General features: G+C 43.6%; 1 protein-coding gene across 1 annotated transcript in view; it reads right to left on the reverse strand.

Annotated features, from left to right (window-relative positions):
- Positions 1 to 7,096, reverse strand: part of LOC115476285 (DEP domain-containing mTOR-interacting protein-like) — a 39,095-nt gene extending 31,999 nt beyond the window's left edge. The window contains exon 1 of the mRNA XM_030212575.1: positions 6,977 to 7,096. Within this exon, the coding sequence (XP_030068435.1) occupies positions 6,977 to 7,062 (86 nt within the window). The 5' untranslated portion in view covers positions 7,063 to 7,096. The remainder of the gene's footprint in view (positions 1 to 6,976) is intronic.
- Between the last annotated feature and the right edge of the window lie 13,144 nt (positions 7,097 to 20,240).

The following is a 20,240-nucleotide window of genomic DNA, read 5'->3' on the forward strand; positions in this document are numbered from 1 at the left end:
GGGGAAACACGAACTCCCAGTGAGTAGAGATACTGTGACTACTGCAAGACACTCTGTGAAGACCCTGGGAGTGGATGGAAAGGTCAAACAGCAGGACATGGTACTGGTAGCATAGGCATCATTTGCCTGAATCATGTGAAGAAGGGTGCACAGAGAACCCATACTGAACTTTTCTTTGACCAGATACTTGTTCAGGGCCCTTAGGTCTAGGATGGGACAAAATGCCCCAGTCTAAGGCATGAGTAAGTACTTGGGATAGAATCCCTTCCCTCTTCTCCTGCTAGAATGGACTCGACTGCATGGGTCTCAAGAAGGGAGGAGAGTTCCTCATTGAGCACTTCCCTGTGTTGAAGAGCCGAGGTGGGCAACTTATTTAAAAAATTTATATCCTGCCTTTAACAAGGCAGGTTACAAGTGCACATTCATAAACAAGTTTGGGAGGTCTGTGCTACCAATTGAGGGACTATTTGGAGAATCCACTGGTCTAAGGTTACAAGGAGTCATCTTTCATTGAGAAAAAAAAAAAATTCTGCCTCCCTCCTACCAGTAGGCCATCCAGGACAGTTACTATTATGGAGGTTATGCTCTCCTGGAGCCAGTCAAAAGCTCATCCCCTGCTTAGACTGGGGAGCTGGCAGGACTTCTGAACCCATTGTTGCTGTGGACAGGAATATTGAGGTCAGAGCTGCTGCCGAAAACAAGCAGCAGGAGTGTACCTACACCTCTAACAAGAATTCTTCCTGTCCCGACCATAAAACCTACAAGATGGGGGAGGGGTGCAGAAAGGGGCGCAACAGACTTAATGGTATCTAATTTTTTATGAGGTCCACCACCTCTTCCACCTTGTCTCTGAAAAGGTGATTGCCCCAGCAAGGGATGTCAGCCAGATGCTCCTGAACTGCAGGTTCTCTAAGTCTAAGACAGACAGGAGAGTCTCTACATCCCAATACTCGAAGAATTTAGATGCTACATCAAGAATCAAAAAGGCCCCTAGCCAGATGTTTCCTGCACTCCTTCTGCTTAAAGATGGATGTCCTGGAGGACCAATATAATGTACAATTATATAATACACATGCATAGGTGTCAATTTTACCCCTGCTCTGCCTACTATAGAAATTGTCAACCCAGTCCTCAGGCAACACCTAGCCACTCTGGTTTTCAGGTTAGCCACAAAGAATATGGGCATTCCTTTTCTGTTGACTGTATTTCTGGTATTTTATGTGAACCACCCTGTTATGTTCACAGGAAGGCCAATATACCAAACTTTAAATAAACCATAAGAAGCCCAAGGTAAATGCCCAGAGGATCACATCAGGTCCTAAGATAGCCCCAACCATTTGGATTTTCAGGATATCCACAGTAGTAGCATGCATCGCCTCAGGATATTCCTAATATATATGAACTTGCCTGGTTGATAGCCCTCAAGGACTGGCAGTAAAAGGCCAAGACCATTGGTGCTTGTTACTCAACTCAAATAAAGTTTGCTTTACAGTTTGTTGACTGTAAACATATTCTTGATTCATGTCTGCCTAATGTTTACTGAAGCAGTATAAACATAAGCCATTATATATAACCTGTGCAGTGCAATCTGAGCTTGTTATCAAGTACCAGATCTAGCGCATGCTTAAAATTTAGCAATGACACAGGAGCAATTGAGAACTGTAATACTTTGGATTAGTGTAGAAGTTGCCAATTTTATCTTAAAAAGAACTCCAGCCCTTCTCCCTGCAATAAGGGATAAACCTGAAGCAGAAGAGTTGCCGACACTCTTTAAAATGCTCCAGCCTCTGTAATAGATTTATTCTGGCATAAGCTAACTAAAGTTGTCAGATGTGCACACCTGCAAACACATTAAAGTAGTGTTTAATCATGAAGTGGAACCTATGCAAAGTAGATTCAACTCTTACAGACTGTGCAGGTCTTTATCGGACATTTACTATGTTACATTACAGAGTATGTACTAGTCAGCCTGAACAAACAGATACACAAACTAGAATGAAATGGAGATAGGGACCTATGGTAAAATGGTAAAACTGTAGTAGAAAAAGATGTTCTACTCCATGTGGAAACTTAAGAGTAAAACCTCTCTTCCCGAGATACATATTCCATACCCTGGTACAGTCAATGATAATAAGTCATCTAGACTACTGCAATGCACTATATGCAGGCTGCAAAGAACAGACCATCAAAAAACTCCAAACAGCCCAGAATACTGCCGCCAGACTCATATTTGGAAAAGCTAAATATGAAAGTGCAAAACCCTTGAGAGAAACTCCACTGGCTCCCACTTAGGGAACGCATTACGTTCAAAATCTGCACGACTGTACACAAAATCATTCAAGTGGAAGCCCCAAGCTACATGCTAAACCTTATGGCCATACTTCCAAGAAACGCCACAAGATCATCCCGCAAATTTCTCAACCTACACTTCCCCAGCTGTAAAGGACTAAAATACAAGCAGACGCACGCCACCACTCTCTTACATAAGCACTCAATTATGGAATGCATTGCCTACAGACCTGAGAACAATCTACGAAACGTCTTCCGCAAGTCTCTGAAGACATCTCTTCAAGGCCTACAACGAGAACCGAAATCACACCTGTACACCTCACCAACTCACCTTCTATAACTACCCTAATCACTCCCTTTCTTCCCTCATTTAATTTCTGCACAATACTAAATGTATCTGCTACCCTGTAATGACAACTTACAAAACTATGCAAGCCACATTGAGCCTGCAAATAGGTGGGATAATGTGGGATACAAATGCAATAAAATAAAAAAGTAAAATAAATTTACTATTTTCTATTTTCCCACAGTTTTACCATAGGTCCCCATCTCCATGTCATTCTCTAGTTTCTGTATATAGGCTATTGTGCAAAACTTTACTGCCCTGCAGGAACAGTAAAAAGCCATGCTCCTACAGCAATCTCACCCAGTCTCCAATTGGCAAACTTAGAATGCACAAACTCACCCCCCCCCCCCCCCCCCGACACAGACGTATGGTCTCAACCCAATAACAGAGGAGGGCCTTGACAAAATCCTAAGAAACCTTCAACCAACTACCTGCTTCCTCAACACCTTCCCCTCAGAGTGCAGCAGGGGCCTCATAGAAGACCACAAAAATCATGAATTCCTCTCTTTCTAATAGACAACTACCAACAGCATTAGAAAGGGCAGTGGTGCGTCCTTTGCCAAGGAACAACCTTGAAAAGTACATCCCTTTTAGGGAAACTTATAGAACAGTGTTATCAACTCAGTGATTTGCTAGAAGATTGACATTCAGACCCAGTTATAGAACAAAGTCCTTGTATAGATCTTCACAGAAAATCAAGATTGGGGGATTTGCCTCGGTTTTAGTACTGCTAGATTTCTCTGCAGCTTTTGACACTGGATCATGAAGTTATGCTAGCACAACTGGCACAGACAGGTATCAATGAACAGTACTTGCCTGGTTCAGATCCTGTCAGACAGGCAACAATCCATAGAGCCCGGCAGCGCCTCATCACAAGATCAATACTGTCACCTATTCTATTCAATATCTACCTCAATCCACTAGCCAAGCTGATTCAGTCAATGGACACTTGGTTCTACATCTACTCAGATGACATGCAGCTACTTATACTCATTGAATCTGACTTACAACCCAACATCAATTCAAGAATAGCCTGAACCAAGTAAAACAGTTTCTATGGGTCCCTAACACAAGTGGGAACATACCCACCATCAAAATCTATTTTGGGAAATATGAACTCCCGCTCAAGTCACAAGTTAGTAACCCTGGAATACAGCTTGATTCAACAATTACTCCGATAGCCCAAATCCAAACAACCTTCAAGAGCAGCTTCTATCACTTGCAACTACACTGCTCGTCTCCTAACATTGAGAAAGCAAGCCTAGTCTCAGTTGTGTATGCCACAACGTCAACTGGATTATTGTAATGCCCTCTACACACTAGTCTGACTAGAGGGTTTGCACCAGCTCTGATTCAAAATGCTGCAGCAAGCCGAATAGAAAGTTGTAAGCAATAATGACCACATCACACCATTTTTGCATAAACTTCACTGGCTACCAGTACAATACAGGGCCAAGTTTTGTTCCACAATCTAGGCCCTTAAAGAAATGGCCCAGGTGCTTGAACAGGATCTCCCTCTAAATACCTTCAAGGTTACCAAGGTCCTTTCCTAACCACCCCCCCCCCCCCTCAAAAGAGCATCACATGATGTGACCCCAGCAAGCATTCTCTGAAGTAGCCCCCACACTCTGGAATGCACACCCTGAAGGCTTTGCTTAACAAGACTATCTACTTCAAGATGCAGGTGAAAGCTTGGCTCTTCAACCAGCCCTTTAATGAAGTAAAATGACACCAGCTGCATATATTATAGCAGGATACGTTTATTCACTCCTACCCAAGATAATGTTCAAGCACATTTCTGAACTCATTTGCAACTCTCTAACTAGTCCCTTATTGTCTTACTCCTGTTACTCTATCTAGACATGGTCCATCTTTGCTTACACCCTATACTATTCAAATGTTCTATCATGTTGACATTGGACTGTAACATACTGTATTGTTTGAATATTTTTACTGCTGCAATTGTCTATTGCTTATGTTTTGATGTATTCTTGTTGTACACCACCTTGAGTGAATAATCCCTTCAAAAAGGTGATATAGATAATCCCTTTCTACGGTTACTGCTACCACAAGTCCAGCATATCCCTCCTTGTACCATATGGCACACATACAGCGATCCCCACAAGCCTGCTCCAGGGCCTAGAACCATGGGGGGGGGGGGGGGAGGGGGGGGAGGAGAAAGAGAGAAAGAGAAAGAGAGAGGACACAGGGAGGTATACAGAGAGAAGATGGACATGAAGGGGAGCATAGGGATAGAACACAAAAGGGGTGTGCTGCATGCAGATGGTATATGGACACAGGGAAGATGCTAGACATGGGGGAGGGGATAGGGACAGAGTGGTGATGAACGCAGGGAAGTATAGGACACACAGATGCTGAACATGGGGAAAGATAGGTACACAGAGAAAGAAGAAATGTCAGATGGGCAGGATATCCTGGCGAGAGAGTTTTAAGAGTACATCAAAACAGCAACCAACATGTCAAGGTAAGAACAGAGGGGAAACAAAACTAGAGCCTAGGACCAACATGATTTGAAAAATAAAAATGACCAAAAAAGGTGGGAAAAATACATTTTCTATTTTGTGATTAGACTGTGTCAAGATTTGACATGTATCCTACCAAAGCTGGTGTTAGAAATTTGAGGGGACCACAAAGCCCACTACCAGGCTGTGCCATCTTCAGCTTCCAGCAGGCTACAGCTCTCAGGCCAGGGGGAAGTTATCCCCTAATACCATCCCTGCCATGTGTGGTCTTTATATTTTGCACAGTAAAAAAGGAAATGCATCTTTGTTTCTTTGGTGTTTTACTATATGCAAGGTGTGGCTTCACAGGATTTTGGTCAGCTATTATGTATTTGGCATTTGTGGTGTCAAGGTAGTATGAATTTTCTATGTAGCATTCTGTAGTAATTTGGCTTGGTCAGTCCCCCTTCCCCAATAGCAAAGGAGATGTGTGAGGGAGCAAAGTCAGATCATGATCAAGCTGGTGTGGTCCTCCAGTCTCGATCATGATTGCAACGCCAGCAACTGGACAGTGGGACCCCAGTGTTGGGCAAGACTTCTACAGTCTGTGCCCCAGTATTTGATCTGGAAGTAGAACCTGTGCAGAATGCCAGATGCAACTCCAGCCACCTTGTTAGACTGAATGGACTATGCAGGTCTTTATTTGCCAATATTTACTATACTGATACAGGCTCTAACTCATTTAAGCCACAAGCTTCCGTAGGGGCGATGCTTCAGAAAAGCTCCAGCATGTATCCAGAGTAAAAAGCACAGAGCCTGCCTGTGAGCCTCCCTAGTGTAGAAGTCCACCCTCTATTTAATCACTCAAGTGCTGCCATTCATCCAGTTCTACGCTAAATCCATTTGTAGTACAGTCAACCCTATGTGGCTGCCTAATGTCCTTCACTGATGCCACAATCTAGTCTCTGAAGTCATTGTCCATATAGTTATAACCCACAGTTGAGGACTATAACATCACAGAAACAATTGGTTTTAACAAGGGGTATTATTGGTGGGGGGGGGGGGGGGGGGGGGACGGCCAGTACGGAGAATAGTGGTCACAGCTGGGTTGTCACAGGAGGCGGAACCAGTGAATCTTTTAAAGTGGTTAATAAGTCCCAGTAAATACATAAACTAGAATCTCTGCACAGCCTAATCCAGTCCCACCAGTTATACTGTATATACACGTGGAGGAGCATCACGAGACTGTTGTACAATGAATTAACAAGAGCGGCCCACACATAAGCGAACAGAGAGATAATGAGTCCTAAGGGAAAAGGTGGGTGGCTTTGTTTTTTTGGCACGCCTGAATGTTGTATCAACACGTGTAGCGTCTCCAGATCTCCTCTCCCAACACACCCACTGTCCTTTGGCATCTATAGTCCCATTTTATAGTGGCCAGCTGGCTATCCGATGCCCCGTCCTGTCCTACTAACAGCTATCATCTGTGTCCTGGCATATTCTTTTGTCAAGCATTAAAAACAAGTTTCCAAACCGCTCACCGTCTTGTATTTGAGTCCGTCCTGCCAACTAACCTTTAACAAAGTGAACCGGCATCAAAATATCAGGCACAGAACAGTAACTTTTGTTTTCAAGCCATTTGAACTCAGTTTAACATTCGGTTTCCATGTGCGCGGCTAAAGCCTTTGCTTAGCTAATCCTGATCTTACCCTACGGAGTCTCTGAAAGCGGTACACTTTAAATCAGTAAAGCTGTTTTCTAGGAATCCCCTGGTTACCCATTATCCACATTTTTATCACCCAGCCCTAAAGAACAGGCTTTAAGCCGCAGAGTTTAACTGTTCCCTGCTACCAACCCACCCCGGGTCTATGAACGGTACCTAAGCTGTTCTCCGGCCAACAGAACCTCGGCTCGGTGTTGCCTCTCCGCCGCTTTCTTCTTCACTGGGCTGCTGACACTCTCCATCCAGCTCCTTTGACGTTGCAACTCTATCACACACCTGCCAGGTGACAGCTCGACCCAACTGCAGGAGCCTTTTTATCCTGCTGGGAAGGCGGGGCTTGGCCCGTAACCTGATCCTCTTTCTGCTCAGGCAAAAGTAACAAGATCAGAAACACCGGGGCATTACCTAGGAAGGAAAAAGCTTTACCAAAGGGCCCGGAGCACATTCAGCTTGTTTACTAGAACCACAGAATGGAGGGAAAGTCCCAGTGAAGTCTACCCTAAATCGAGATCCACCAGTATTTGGACATTTCGGGAAGACTGAACTTGACTTTTCATGATGGGACTCTGGACCCTGCTGCACTCAAGCAGTTTATTTCTACTACTACTACTTATCATTTCTATAGCGCTACTAGACGTACGCAGCGCTGTACACTTGAACATGAAGAGACAGTCCCTGCTCGAAAGAGCTTCCGTAAATTAATTTAACAGGGGCCTCCCAGGAAGCTTTAGGAGCCTCTTCCCCCAGGGCCCAGCACTGCTTTAAACAGGAATCAGGAGAGAACTGAAAGACATCAGCAGCCCAAAAAGATATATATAGATATATATATATATATATATATATATAATCTCCAATTTAAGACATCAGTCAGAACTAGGACAATGATATTTATTAGAAGTCCTAGACAAAGCATCAACTGCAGGCTCCTTTCAATTAATTTTCAAGCTCCTTAGCACCTTCCATCTGAGGCTGATAATTAAACTCAATCAGAAGTACCTCTCTCTGTTACAACTAGACATCACTTTTAAATATTAGGCATCCTTTCTTGCATAGTTAGATACATACACGGGTGATTTCTAAAAGTTTTTTCCATGACTAAACGGGCTATCTGAAAACTACCCACTCTCCCTGCAGATAAACACCCATAGTTTTTTTGAATATGTTGTTGTTAGAACCTGGTTTTTTCTTTGACTGCAGCTGTTTTTTACCACGATCAGAAAGTGCCTAGTCTGCCTGATGGTTCAAAACCAGCCCTGAAATCAGTGGCTTAAAAAATCCCTTGTAAGCCAAAGGTAGATAGCATCCTCAAACATTTGTGCCTTGTTAGTCCCTACCATGTAAAAAATCTAACCCTGATGTTGTAGGCTTTAAATTTTTTGACTAAGGTAACACACATGATTTCAGTGGCCCAGCTCCAGACTTACAATCTATAAAAGAGAAAACTTTTAATTGGAGAGGAGAGAGACTGCTCACTATCCATTCTTGCAGGCCGATGCTCAAAGCAAATTAGGCTTGCAACATTTCATTTAGAGTGGTTTTAGCCAGTCTAAAGGAAATGTTATTGTGTGGCCAATGCCCAGAGGCTTTCAGTCACTGTTTACCGTAGACGGAAGCAGTGTCTAAAAGTCCTATACTATTAAGCTCATTAACAAGTCCATGCAATGCACAGAAAACCCATACCCTATGGGATCCAACTTTTCAAAATTATTGGGGGTGCTAAGCCCAGTGGAAATAACCTTTCCCTGGACATATACAAGGAATTTTCTCAATATCGGGGATGCTCAAGCACCCACAAAGCCCACAGCATTGGAGCGGTCATTGAGGTTCCGCACTAACTTTCCTGTCAGTGTCCAAGGCAGGAGGAAGTACACAGTCCTCCATTAAGATAAGTGGACAGGTCTGCGGGGGAGGGGTGTGGAAAACAATGCCACTAGACCACCAGGGCTTTTACTGGGAACTAGGGGGTACAGCCAACCCGATCAGGGGATACACAGGACCACCATTGATGTTCTTGGGAAAGAGGGTCCACTTGGCTGCCAGGACTTTTTTGTAAGGTGGGGGGGGGGGGGATCAGGCAGCATCCACTGGAGCACCAGGGAGCTGTTCCAGAAAACTGGAAGGAGGGTCAGAGGGGTCCAAGCATTCCTGGCATATGCCCACAAGAGCTGCACGGTACAAATGCTCAGACCCCTTACCAAGTGATGCACAACACTAACTGCATACATATAATTGGCATTCTGTTAGTGTTGTGCATCAGTCGATAATTCTGACTTGATAATAAGCCGACGTTTTTCCAGCACCGTTCCTTACAGCGCCAGAGTGCTGTGCATCGGACCCTTGATTAGAGAGAACATGCTAATGGTGAAGTGTTAGGTGGTTCGGGATAGCACTGAAATTGGAGAACATCTTGAATCATACATGTGATTCTCCTCTGTTCTGTTTTTGAAAATGTAATTCCATCACCTTTTCTAATATTCTGTATAAGCTGCTTAACTACTTTTCTGAATATGTAGTACATCAAATAAAAATGAAGTACAGAAAATTTTCTCCTATGCATTTTTTTTTTATCCATGAAGAGTACCGGAATTCAACCAACCTTTGGAAACATTCCAAGAAAATGTTTCTTAGAAATGCCCAATGTTATATTTGCAAAGCTTTTCAACATGTCTTAAACTGTTCATGCAGTTCCTCAATCAATCCAGAGACAGAATCTTTCAAGGCCCACCTTCTAACCAAGCTGATGGGCCAGCCGGCCAGCCAGCCTGCCTGCCTACCTACCTACCTACCTATCCACCCACACTGAAGATTGCTGCAAGATGACCAGTGGCTAAAACACAGAAAACAGCTCCCTGTGCTGCTTAGAGGGACCTTTGATCAGATTCACAACTGTATGTGAAGTCCTGAAATTTACCCCATAGCCATTCGCCAAAAGTTAGTAGAAGGATAGAAGCAAAGCACAGATAAAAAAGGCTAAAAGAGAATATGAAGAAAAACTTGCCGTGGAGACAAAAAATTCACATTAACTCCTTTTTCAGAACTAGAAAGCCTGTGAGAGAATCCATGGGATCATTAGATCATGAAAGAGCAAAAGGGGCACTGAAGAAGGACAATGCCATAGTGGAGAGATTAAATGGATTCTTTGCTTTGGTCTTTACGGAAGAAGATGCAAGAGATCTACCTGTTCCAGAAATGGTTTTCAACGGTGACAAAACTATTTAAAGCTGTCAAAGCACATGTGGATTGGGAAAAATTGCAGGAACAGCTTAGGAAACTGAAAGGCTGGGTGTCCAAATGGCAGATGAAATTTAATGTGGACAATGCAAAGTGATGCACATTGAGAAGAATAATCCAAATCATAGTTACCTGATGCTAGGGTCCACCTTAGAAGTCAGCACTCAAGCAGTGGCATACCAAGTGGGGGCGGTCTGCCCCAGGTGCACGCTGCTGGGGTGGGGGGTGCCGCGCGCCTGTCAGCTCCACTCGTTCTGTGCTCCCTCTGCCCGGAACAGGTTACTTCCTGTTCCGGGGCAGAGGGAGCATGGAACGAGCGAAGCAGACAGGCGTGCGGCACTCCCCCCAGCAGGTAAAAATGCACCTGGGGGGTGTCCTTTCGCCGGGGTGGGGGGGCGCTGCACCCGGGGGGGGGGCATCGGCGATCCGCCCTGGGTGTCAGCCACCCTAGGAAAAGCCACTGCACTCAAGAAAAAGATCTAGGTGTCATTGTAGGCAACATGCTGAAATCTGCCCAGTGTGTAGCGGCAGCCAAAAAAGCAAACAGAATGTTAGGAATTATTAGGAAAGGGATGCAAAATAAGACCAAGACTATTATAATGCCTCTGTATTGCTCCATGGTGTGACCTCACTTAGAGTATTGCATTCAATTCTGGTCACCATATCTCAAAAAATATATAGCAGAATTAGAAAAGGTTCAAAGAAGAGCAGCCAAAATAATGGAACTCCTCCCGTATGAGGAAAGGCTAAAGCGGTTAGGATTCTTCAGCTTGGAAAAGAGACAGCTGGGGGGGGGGGGGGGGGTATGATTGAGGTCTATAAAATCCTGAGTGGTGTAGAATGGGTAGAAGTGAATAGATTTTTTAATTCTTTCAAAAAGTACAAAGACCAGGGGATACTCAATGAAATTGCACAGAAATACTTTTAAAACAAAAAGATATATATATATATATATATATATATATATATATATATATATTTTTTTTTTTTACTCAAAGAAGAGTTAAGCTCTGGCACTTGCTGCTGGAGGTTGTGGTAATGGCAGTTAGTGTATTTGGGTTTAAAAAAGGATTGGACAAGTTCCTGGAGGAAACGTCTATAGTCTGTTATTGAGATGGACATGGGGGAAAGCCACTGCTTGTCCCAGGATTGGTACCTGACAGAAAACCAATTGCTACTAATTGGTTTTCTGCTAGGTACTTGTGGCCTGGATTGGCCACATGATACAGGGCTAGGTGGACCATTGGTCTGACCCAGTATTGCTATTATGTTCTTATGCCATATCACATGAGTGAAGGAGTGGCCTAGTGGTTAGAGTGGTGGACTTTGGTCCTGGGGAACTGGGTTTGATTCCCACTGCAGGCACAGGCAGCTCCTTGTGACTCTGGGCAAGTCACTTAACCCTCCATTGCCCCAGGTACAAATAAGTACCTGTATATAATATGTAAGCCACATTGAACCTGCTATGAGTGGGAAAGTGTAGGGTACAAATGTAAGAAAAATAAAATGATGTAGAGCTTTGCTAAAAGTAACATAGTAGATGACAGCAGAAAAAGACCTGCATGGTCCATCCAGTCCGCCCAACAAGATAACTCATATTTGCTGCTTTTTGTGTATACCCTACTTTGATTTGTATCTGTGCTCGTCAGGGCACAGACTGTATAAGTCTGCCCAGCACTATCCCCGCCTCCCAACCACCAGCCCCTCCTCCCAACCACCGACTCTGGCACAGATCGTATAAGTCTGCCCAGCACTATCCTCACCTCCCAACCACCGGCTCTGTTTCTCCTTGCACCGTTGTTGCACATAAAAGCACTATATCCCTATACATGTATGATTTTGACCATATTAAAAAAATTTAAGTTATGAACACCTACCATATTGTAAATGTGTACAGATTTTAAGTCTAACAAGGTTTTCAAAGTATGGGTACAAATTATGATTATTATACAACCAACACTAAATCCACCATCCAGGTCCACTTCCAAGCTTGGTAATCACACAAGGTAGATGACCTGGATGTAGACTTTAGCAATGGTCTTGTAACAATCATGGTGAAGGATAAGGCCTGAAGGACAGCATACTTGGGACTGTTCTGAAAGGCAGTGGAAGAAGCAGCAAATGCAGGTAAAGGTTTTTTTTTTTTGGGGGGGGGGGGGTGCTCTACAGTTGCCTATGGAAATAGGGCTTGATATACTGCTTGTGTTATTTTTTTGTTTTTTACAACTACATTCAAGGTGGTTTACATAGAAGTAAACAAGTACTTATTTGGGCCTGGGGCAATGGGGGGTTGGGTGGCTTGCCCAGGGTCATGGGGGGCTGTGGTGGGAGTTGAACCCAGTTCCCCAGCATCACAGTCTGCTGCACTAACCGCTAGGCTACTGCTCTGCTCCACCCTGGAATTTATATGTTCATCCACTATTACTCCATGACAAAAAAAAAAGTAAGAGATTTAAAACATATTTAAGAAAGCAGTTTTATTGTCAATACCTGGGTTTTCTTCAAGTGGAACTCAGCCTAAACAGCAGAAGGTAACGTGATGTGCTATCACTCTTCTCTGCTTATGGCGGAGGAATGGTGAGAGGTCACATCACATGACCAGTCAGCTGTTTCTCCCTCTGTTTCCCCCTAAATTTTCAGGATTTCCTTGGGGAGAGAGGACTTTCATAATATTGGTGTGATTCTATGTCTGTGCACACAGATCCAGATCAGACCAGGACCTTTCACTGAGGACAGACTATGCCCAGGAGACCAGGAGCTGACCCTAGCTACCTTTCACTCAATATAGACTACTCCTATTTGCTCTAAAAACATTAACAAACATTATTCAAAAAGTAATAGTTTAGCTCCCCAAATTTAAGCCTCAGAACATTATTAAGTAGAATAGTTTGGATGAATCCAGTGGAATTACTTGTGAACCATACAGGATGAGTACCTGTGAACAGAGACTATTCACATGCATCAGGGAATTAACACATGCAGCTTAGGCTGCAAATAACTGGTCACATGTTACTGAGAAGGTAATGGCAGTCTACATACCAGTACACACACAGGGCCCGATGCACAAAACCTACTGGGCCAGCAACATGCATTTTTGACCAGTTCTAGTCCGTTTAGGAAGCACGGAGTTCAGCAAGACATGCACAAAGGGGTTCTGCAGGTTCTTTTCCATGTAACAGCCAATGGGAATGGTATGCAAAGTTATTTTAATGACCTTATTACTATTCAAATGTGCATTCCAAGTGATGCACAGAAAGGACCGCCTACCTTGCAGAGGAAATTTTTATGGGTGGTCAGGAGCCATTGCATGACGGTGTCTTCTCAGCAGTGCAGTCAACAGGAGGATCCGAGGGTGAGCGTAGCACCACCACAGTTCAGAGGCTCCTGCACACGTATGGAAGGAGCCCATGTACAGAATAATAGGCTCCGGGTAGTAGCAGGCTCGGTTTTCTCAACTGCTGCAGCCCTGGCTCCCCGCTGTCAGGCTGGAGTGCCATCGGGAAGTATCAACAGCGCCTGCTCAGGCTACTCGGTGCAGATCTGTGCCCGAATGATCTCTGACAGCCGGTCCCTGCTGCGGAAGGGGGCCAGTGCCGGACACAGGAAACACTCGCAGTCAGACCGCAGCTCCATGCTGCTGCTAGACAGAGAGAGCTCATCTCTCTAGAAATCAGGTTCACTGTGAGCCTGTGCATAAAAATCGCTTGTGCCACTTATAAAGTTTGAGAAAAAAAAAAAAAGGTTACAAATGGGTTTTGTACATGCAGCTTGTATGTGTGTATGACAGCCATAGTGAAACGTTGTGGAGGGCATCCATAGGTTGTTGTGTTCACAGCAAGCACATAGCAGCCATGCTTACCATTGACTGCTGTGTGCATGCCCTGGCCCATCCATGCAGCTCATTTGCATCTGATATTTTTTTTTTTAGCATTGCTCACTACTTCCACCCCACTAATTTTTACCGAGGTGAAAATAGTGAATAGTGCCTTATGGGACTTTTGTGCATCGGCCTCATAGTGTTTTCTCAGTGCTTCAGGATCCCTTGCACATGGCTATCCAATCCATATCAACTTTCCAGGTGCTGACTGCTGACAGCCTGAGTGCTGCCCTCCAGTGGCTACTGCGTAAAAAAAACAGGATGCACTGTTACACACCAGAAGAGTCAGGCCTGCTGTTCCCATTTTCACTTACTGTACTAGCAATACTGCCATGTGATCTTTGTCAACATTATATAGAACACAAAAGGTACAGTTTGAAATGCCCACTTTCATTTTCCAAACAGAAAACAATAGGATTAAGACAATGCTTCTTATGTGAATTTCTGTGTAATAGCTTCACCATTAAAGATTTGGGACTGGTTTTTTTTTTTTTTTCTCTCTAAGCAACTAATTCAGTTAGCTAGGCTACAAAGGCATTAATTGACCAATGGCAGGACAGCTTTAAAAATGTTGTATATCAAGAATCTAATAAAGAAAATATTCTAGAGCCCATGAGCTACTCTATGACCTGAGGCAGAAATCTGAATAAACTTGATTGGATAAATTAGTTTGGGGTGGGAGAAGGCACATACAAGAACAATGATCTTAAAAAAGCCATTTCTCTACAGGAATCTAGAGTGCAAAATAAAGTTATCAGATCTTAATACAGCCACTGGGCAAGCTGTGCATTCCTGAACTTGACTGCAATACTGCAGCAGGACGTTTATCCACTCCTACCCTACCTGAGATATTTAATCACCTCTCTGACCTCATTGTGCAACTTTCTTTAAATTAGCCTCATTTTCTAATTCCTTTTACCTATCTATATGTTCTATCTTTGTTTATAACCTACACTATTAAAATGTTTTAGTATGTATTGTGTTGACATTGTAAGTAGTATACTATGCCATACTTTGTATTTGAATATTTTTTACTGGTATAATTGTCTATTGCTTACTTTTGATTTATTCTTTGTAGAATTGGAAAAGGTACAGCGAAGGGCGACGAAAATGATAGTGGGGATGGGACGACTTTCCTATGAAGAGAGGCTGAGAAGGCTAGGGCTTTTCAGCTTGGAGAAGAGACGGCTGAGGGGAGATATGATAGAAGTGTATAAAATAATGAGTGGAATGGATCGGGTGGATGTGAAGCGACTGTTCACGCTATCCAAAAATACTAGGACTAGAGGGCATGAGTTGAAGCTACAGTGTGGTAAATTTAAAACGAATCGGAGAAAATTTTTCTTCACCCAACGTGTAATTAGACTCTGGAATTCGTTGCCGGAGAACGTGGTACGGGCGGTTAGCTTGACGGAGTTTAAAAAGGGGTTAGATAGATTCCTAAAGGACAAGTCCATAGACCGCTATTAAATGGACTTGGAAAAATTCCGCATTTTTAGGTATAACTTGTCTGGAATGTTTTTACGTTTGGGGAGCGTGCCAGGTGCCCTTGACCTGGATTGGCCACTGTCGGTGACAGGATGCTGGGCTAGATGGACCTTTGGTCTTTCCCAGTATGGCACTACTTATGTACTTATGTACACACCTTCAGTGAATTCCTTCAAAAAGGCAGTAAGTAAATCCTAATAAATAACCGTCATGCAATGGGAGACAGAGGAAATAAACACATACAGATTAAAAGGAAATTTAGTGCAGCCATGCTGTGTGGCAGACAGAGGTAACTTGGGCTTCTACAGGTAAACCACATCCAGTCTTCTCTCATGGAATGTCATTGACTTGTACATTAAGGTTGCAAGTTCTTCACTGTTTTTCTTAGGAAGAAAAGGGTAGTACTGTTGTACAGACCCGCAAAAGACTCAAGACAAAGTCATTTCTTTCTGCTTTTATTTATAATGGTCATCATAAAAGGAAACACTGCAGGTCCAAATGCAGCAGTGCTCAGACAGAAAAAGTACACATAAAGAGCACCAAAACAACCATTCCAGGCACGTCACAGAACTACATCAAAGGAAGCTCAGATACATCACGCCACTGATCAAGCTTTTGTTGTGTGAGAAGGATAGGGACCTGTATGCAAGGACCGGGGCTAATTTTGCAGTGGGCATAACACCAAGACTGCTTCTACTGAATTCAATTTACTGTCATTACTTTTTGAACTCTTGGTCCAGTACATGCCTGATGTGCAAGGACATTTAATATAGAAAGTTTAGCTATCAAAACATGCAAACAAATCATTATTCTCTATTAAATAACTAAAATACTGAAATAAGACTTCATTCTAGTACTAGGCTCAGGTACCCATGGAAACTGCCACCACAACTCAACTCTCCAACAAAGAGGCACACACTGACAACTGGAGGGCTGGTGTTTGCTCTCTCTCCCAGCTTCATTAGGTACATCACTATACTGTATTTGCTGTCAGATTCTAAATAACACCTAACCCTAGGCACATGATTACAGAAAGAACTTGATTCAGGGTAGAATAAGGATGGTCTTTATAACAATTTTTTTTTGTTACATTTGTACCCCACGCTTTCCCACTCATGACAGGCTCAATGCGGCTTACATGGGGCAATGAAGGGTTAAGTGACTTGCCCAGAGTCACAAGGAGCTGCCTGTGCCTGAAGTGGGAATTGAACCCAGTTCCCCAGGACCAAAGTCCACCACCCTAACCACTAGGCCACTCCTCCACTGTTGCTACTATTTGAGATTCTACATGGAATGTTGCTATTCCACTAGCAACATTCCATGTAGAAGTCGGCCCTTGCAGATCACCAATGTGGCCGCGCAGGCTTCTGCTTCTGTGAGTCTGACATCCTGCACGTACGTGCAGGACGTCAGACTCACAGAAACAGAACCCTGCGCAGCCTTCTACATGTAGCAACATTCCATGTAGAATCTCCAGTAGTATCTATTTTATTTTTGTTACATTTGTACCCCGCGCTTTCCCACTCATGGCAGGCTCAATGCGGCTTACATGGGGCAATAGAGGGTTAAGTGACTTGCCCAGAGTCAGAAGGAGCTGCCTGTGCCTGAAGTGGGAATCGAACTCAGTTCCTCAGTTCCCCAGGACCAAAGTCCACCACCCTAACCACTAGGCCACTCCTGAAGCTCTATCTGCCCAACTCACCCTTACCCAGATTGTTTAGAGCCAAATCTTCCTGCAAACCTGTTTGTGCCCAACTCATCTGTTATGAAGGGGGCTGATCTAACCCATTACTGCATACCTCTGGTAAACAATTGCAGCATCACAGACCAAAGCACAGCAGAGGACTGGGGCACTATTAGAATACACATCATTGATTTAGCAACAGCTTTGGCTCAGCCAGGATGACTTCAATCAAACACATTGTACAGGAACTGTTTGAAGACGCTAGAAGCTTTGTGCAATGGCTGAAGAAATATCCTTCACACATTCAGCATCGAGCTGGGTTTGCTCATTCCATGGTACTGCTCATGTCTGCCACTGAAAAGAGTAAGTGCAGGTGGGTGACATGACACCCGGAGTACTCACTCTCTCTAATTTAATAAAAACAAAATACACAAGGATTCACCCAACACACTCAAGGACTTTACGACATAGAAATAGCTATCTACTAACAGATTATGTTGTGCCCAGGGAATGGCATCAAAAATAGAACAAGGCAGCACATTCAGTAATACAATTGTTTGACTAAGAGAAAGGGCAGGAGTTAAAGTCTGGGTAAATCCCAGGTGAAAAGAAACTGGGCTGTTCCTTCTAAGCACAGCAAATCCCAACTGAATGAGGATATGGTAGAGCAGTCAGCTTCCTTTAAGGATTAAAGCTCAACAGTCTAGCTTCAAATTATTAGCTACCAGATACGGGAACTTATGGGACTACCTTGCCCTCCATTATGAGCAAAGTCTTGATACATAATGATAGAATCGGGCAATATAAAAGACAAAACAGCTAAGGAAAATAAGAGAATGGACTTTTATATTTTAAAGAAAACAGGAGGCCAGAGAACCCGGCAGTGCAGAACCTCACCATGACTGCTGTGCAAGGTTAAAGGGGGACCAAGGCCCACAATAGGCTCAGGCCAATGAATATCAACATCTGGTGCCACTTTTCTCCTTTTTCAGGGAGACAATATCTCATTGGTGAACTGGAGTTTTATTTCTGTCTTCAAAATTAAAACATGATTTTACAGTCATGTACGAAAGTAGCCAAATAAACATTTAGAGAATAAAAACATTAGCATTCTACTTGACATGATACATGACCATGTTTCACACATGATACTAGCAGTGCATACATAAAAAAATCAATCTGTACAGTTCAACGTACACACTGCATGGCACACGCACTACACACTTAACAGTAAAGAGTTGTATTGGAGGCAGAAGCGCACTGCACCTGCAATCAAAACAGCACAACTTTAGCCAAAGGATGCCAGCAGGCAAAGAACAGAAATCCATTCATACAAGAGAGGTTAAAGCAGCAAGTACCCAGCAGTCACAGTGCACCAAAAGGGAGAGTGTTGGAAGCAGGCAAGACAGCAAGCGACAAACACCCAACTGCCACAAGAATGGGCAAAAGGGAAGCAATAAGCAGTGCAGTGTAGTCAGGTCCTGCTGTAAATCTTCATTCTGCCCTCACTTTCACACTAGTGCTTTGAGACCCAACTGCATATCCTCATATAAACTAGATCCTAACTTCCAGCTGTAAGGTCTAGCACACACCCTCGGGTCTCTGAAAACGGGGGGGGGGGGGGGAAAAAAGGGCCTAATTCATGTAAGACACTGTAGACCCCCAGGTAATAGACACTGGGGGGGGGGGGGGGTGTCAAAGATTTGACTATATTATAAGCAGGGCTGTAAAGTTGGAGTCAGAAGCAATTTTGGGTGGAGTCAGTAAAAATGTAACAACTCCAGCTTCAAAATAAAAACTATATATATAAAATTGTTCAAACTTCAAATATATTTTGCAGTCTTAGTCCTAATTTTGTACATAAAGAAATATCCCATGTTTCTGTAATTAATCATATTTTTCTTGGATTTACTATACATAATAGGAGTTTGAGTCAAAGGTTTGGTGTACTAACGCCACAGCCCTGGTTATAAGTGAATCCACATAATATTACACTGCTGATCTGATATAAACAAACAAACAAAGAGTCCAACTCCTAAATGTGTTATAAGCAATCCTGCGTTCTACTGAGCCACGTTTATGGAGTTGATTCTTACTCTAAATACGGAAGACTCAGAATATGGTTCATTATGGAATTCTACATATAAGAGACCAACTTTCCAGAAAAGTCTCAGTTTGAATCCTACAAAAATTCTCAAAAAAAATCACTAAGAGACCCTCATGGCCATGTCTTTGTATGGCCTTTTTACCACAGCGGTAAAAAGGGCCCTGCGGCAATGGCCGTTTTAGCCACGTGCTGAGGCTCTTTTTACCACAGTGGTTAAAAGGCCACACAAAGACATGGCCATGAGGGGTAAGACTGCTCTTACCGCGTGGCTATGCGGGGGGGGGGGGAGCACTTACTGCCACCCACTGAGGTGACAGTAAGGGCTCCCATAGTAACCGGGTAGCGAGCAGAGCTGTCCGATTACCGCCGGGTAACCAAAGCACCAAAAAATTGAGCTTTATTTTCCCCAGCGCAGGAAACAGTGTGCATTGGGGCTGGAACTACCATTGGCGCCCGTGTTTGCATTGGGCCAGCCGTAGCTCCAAATTGGCGCACAGTAAGCTCACCAGTGAAATGAGCTTGTGAGGACACCACCCATCCCAGGACATCCTTACTACTGCTGGGTTTGTTTCTAGAACAGTAAAACAGAGATAGTTTTATAATTTACTTAACCACAAATTCTCTCATTTAAACAGCCGTCCAGTGCTGGTAAGTGACCAGGACAGGTCACAGATCATCTGGAAAATGTATGCATAGAAAAAATCTGAAATCCATTTTTAGATAACAAATTAGAGTTAAAATCTTGCAGAGACAAAGAAGGGACTCAGCAGAAGCTGGAATCCATGCAAGCAGCACACAAGAGAGAGTCCCATACAGCATCACAACATAAGAATTAAAGAGTCAACCAAGCAACAATACTGCTTCAGAGGAGATGCCTGCATGAGGACTTCCTTCAAGACAAGAAACACAGAGAGAGTTAACACTTTGTAGCTCAGTTGTAGTTCTTCTGGGATCTGACAGAAAAGACTGAAGATGCTGACTTTCATGCCATGGACTTGAAGCATCAAGTGCAGACACGTCAATGCTGACCCTC

Source organism: Microcaecilia unicolor, chromosome 8 (genome assembly GCF_901765095.1).
Source record: "Microcaecilia unicolor chromosome 8, aMicUni1.1, whole genome shotgun sequence".
In the NCBI taxonomy this organism is placed as follows: Eukaryota; Metazoa; Chordata; class Amphibia; order Gymnophiona; family Siphonopidae; genus Microcaecilia; species Microcaecilia unicolor.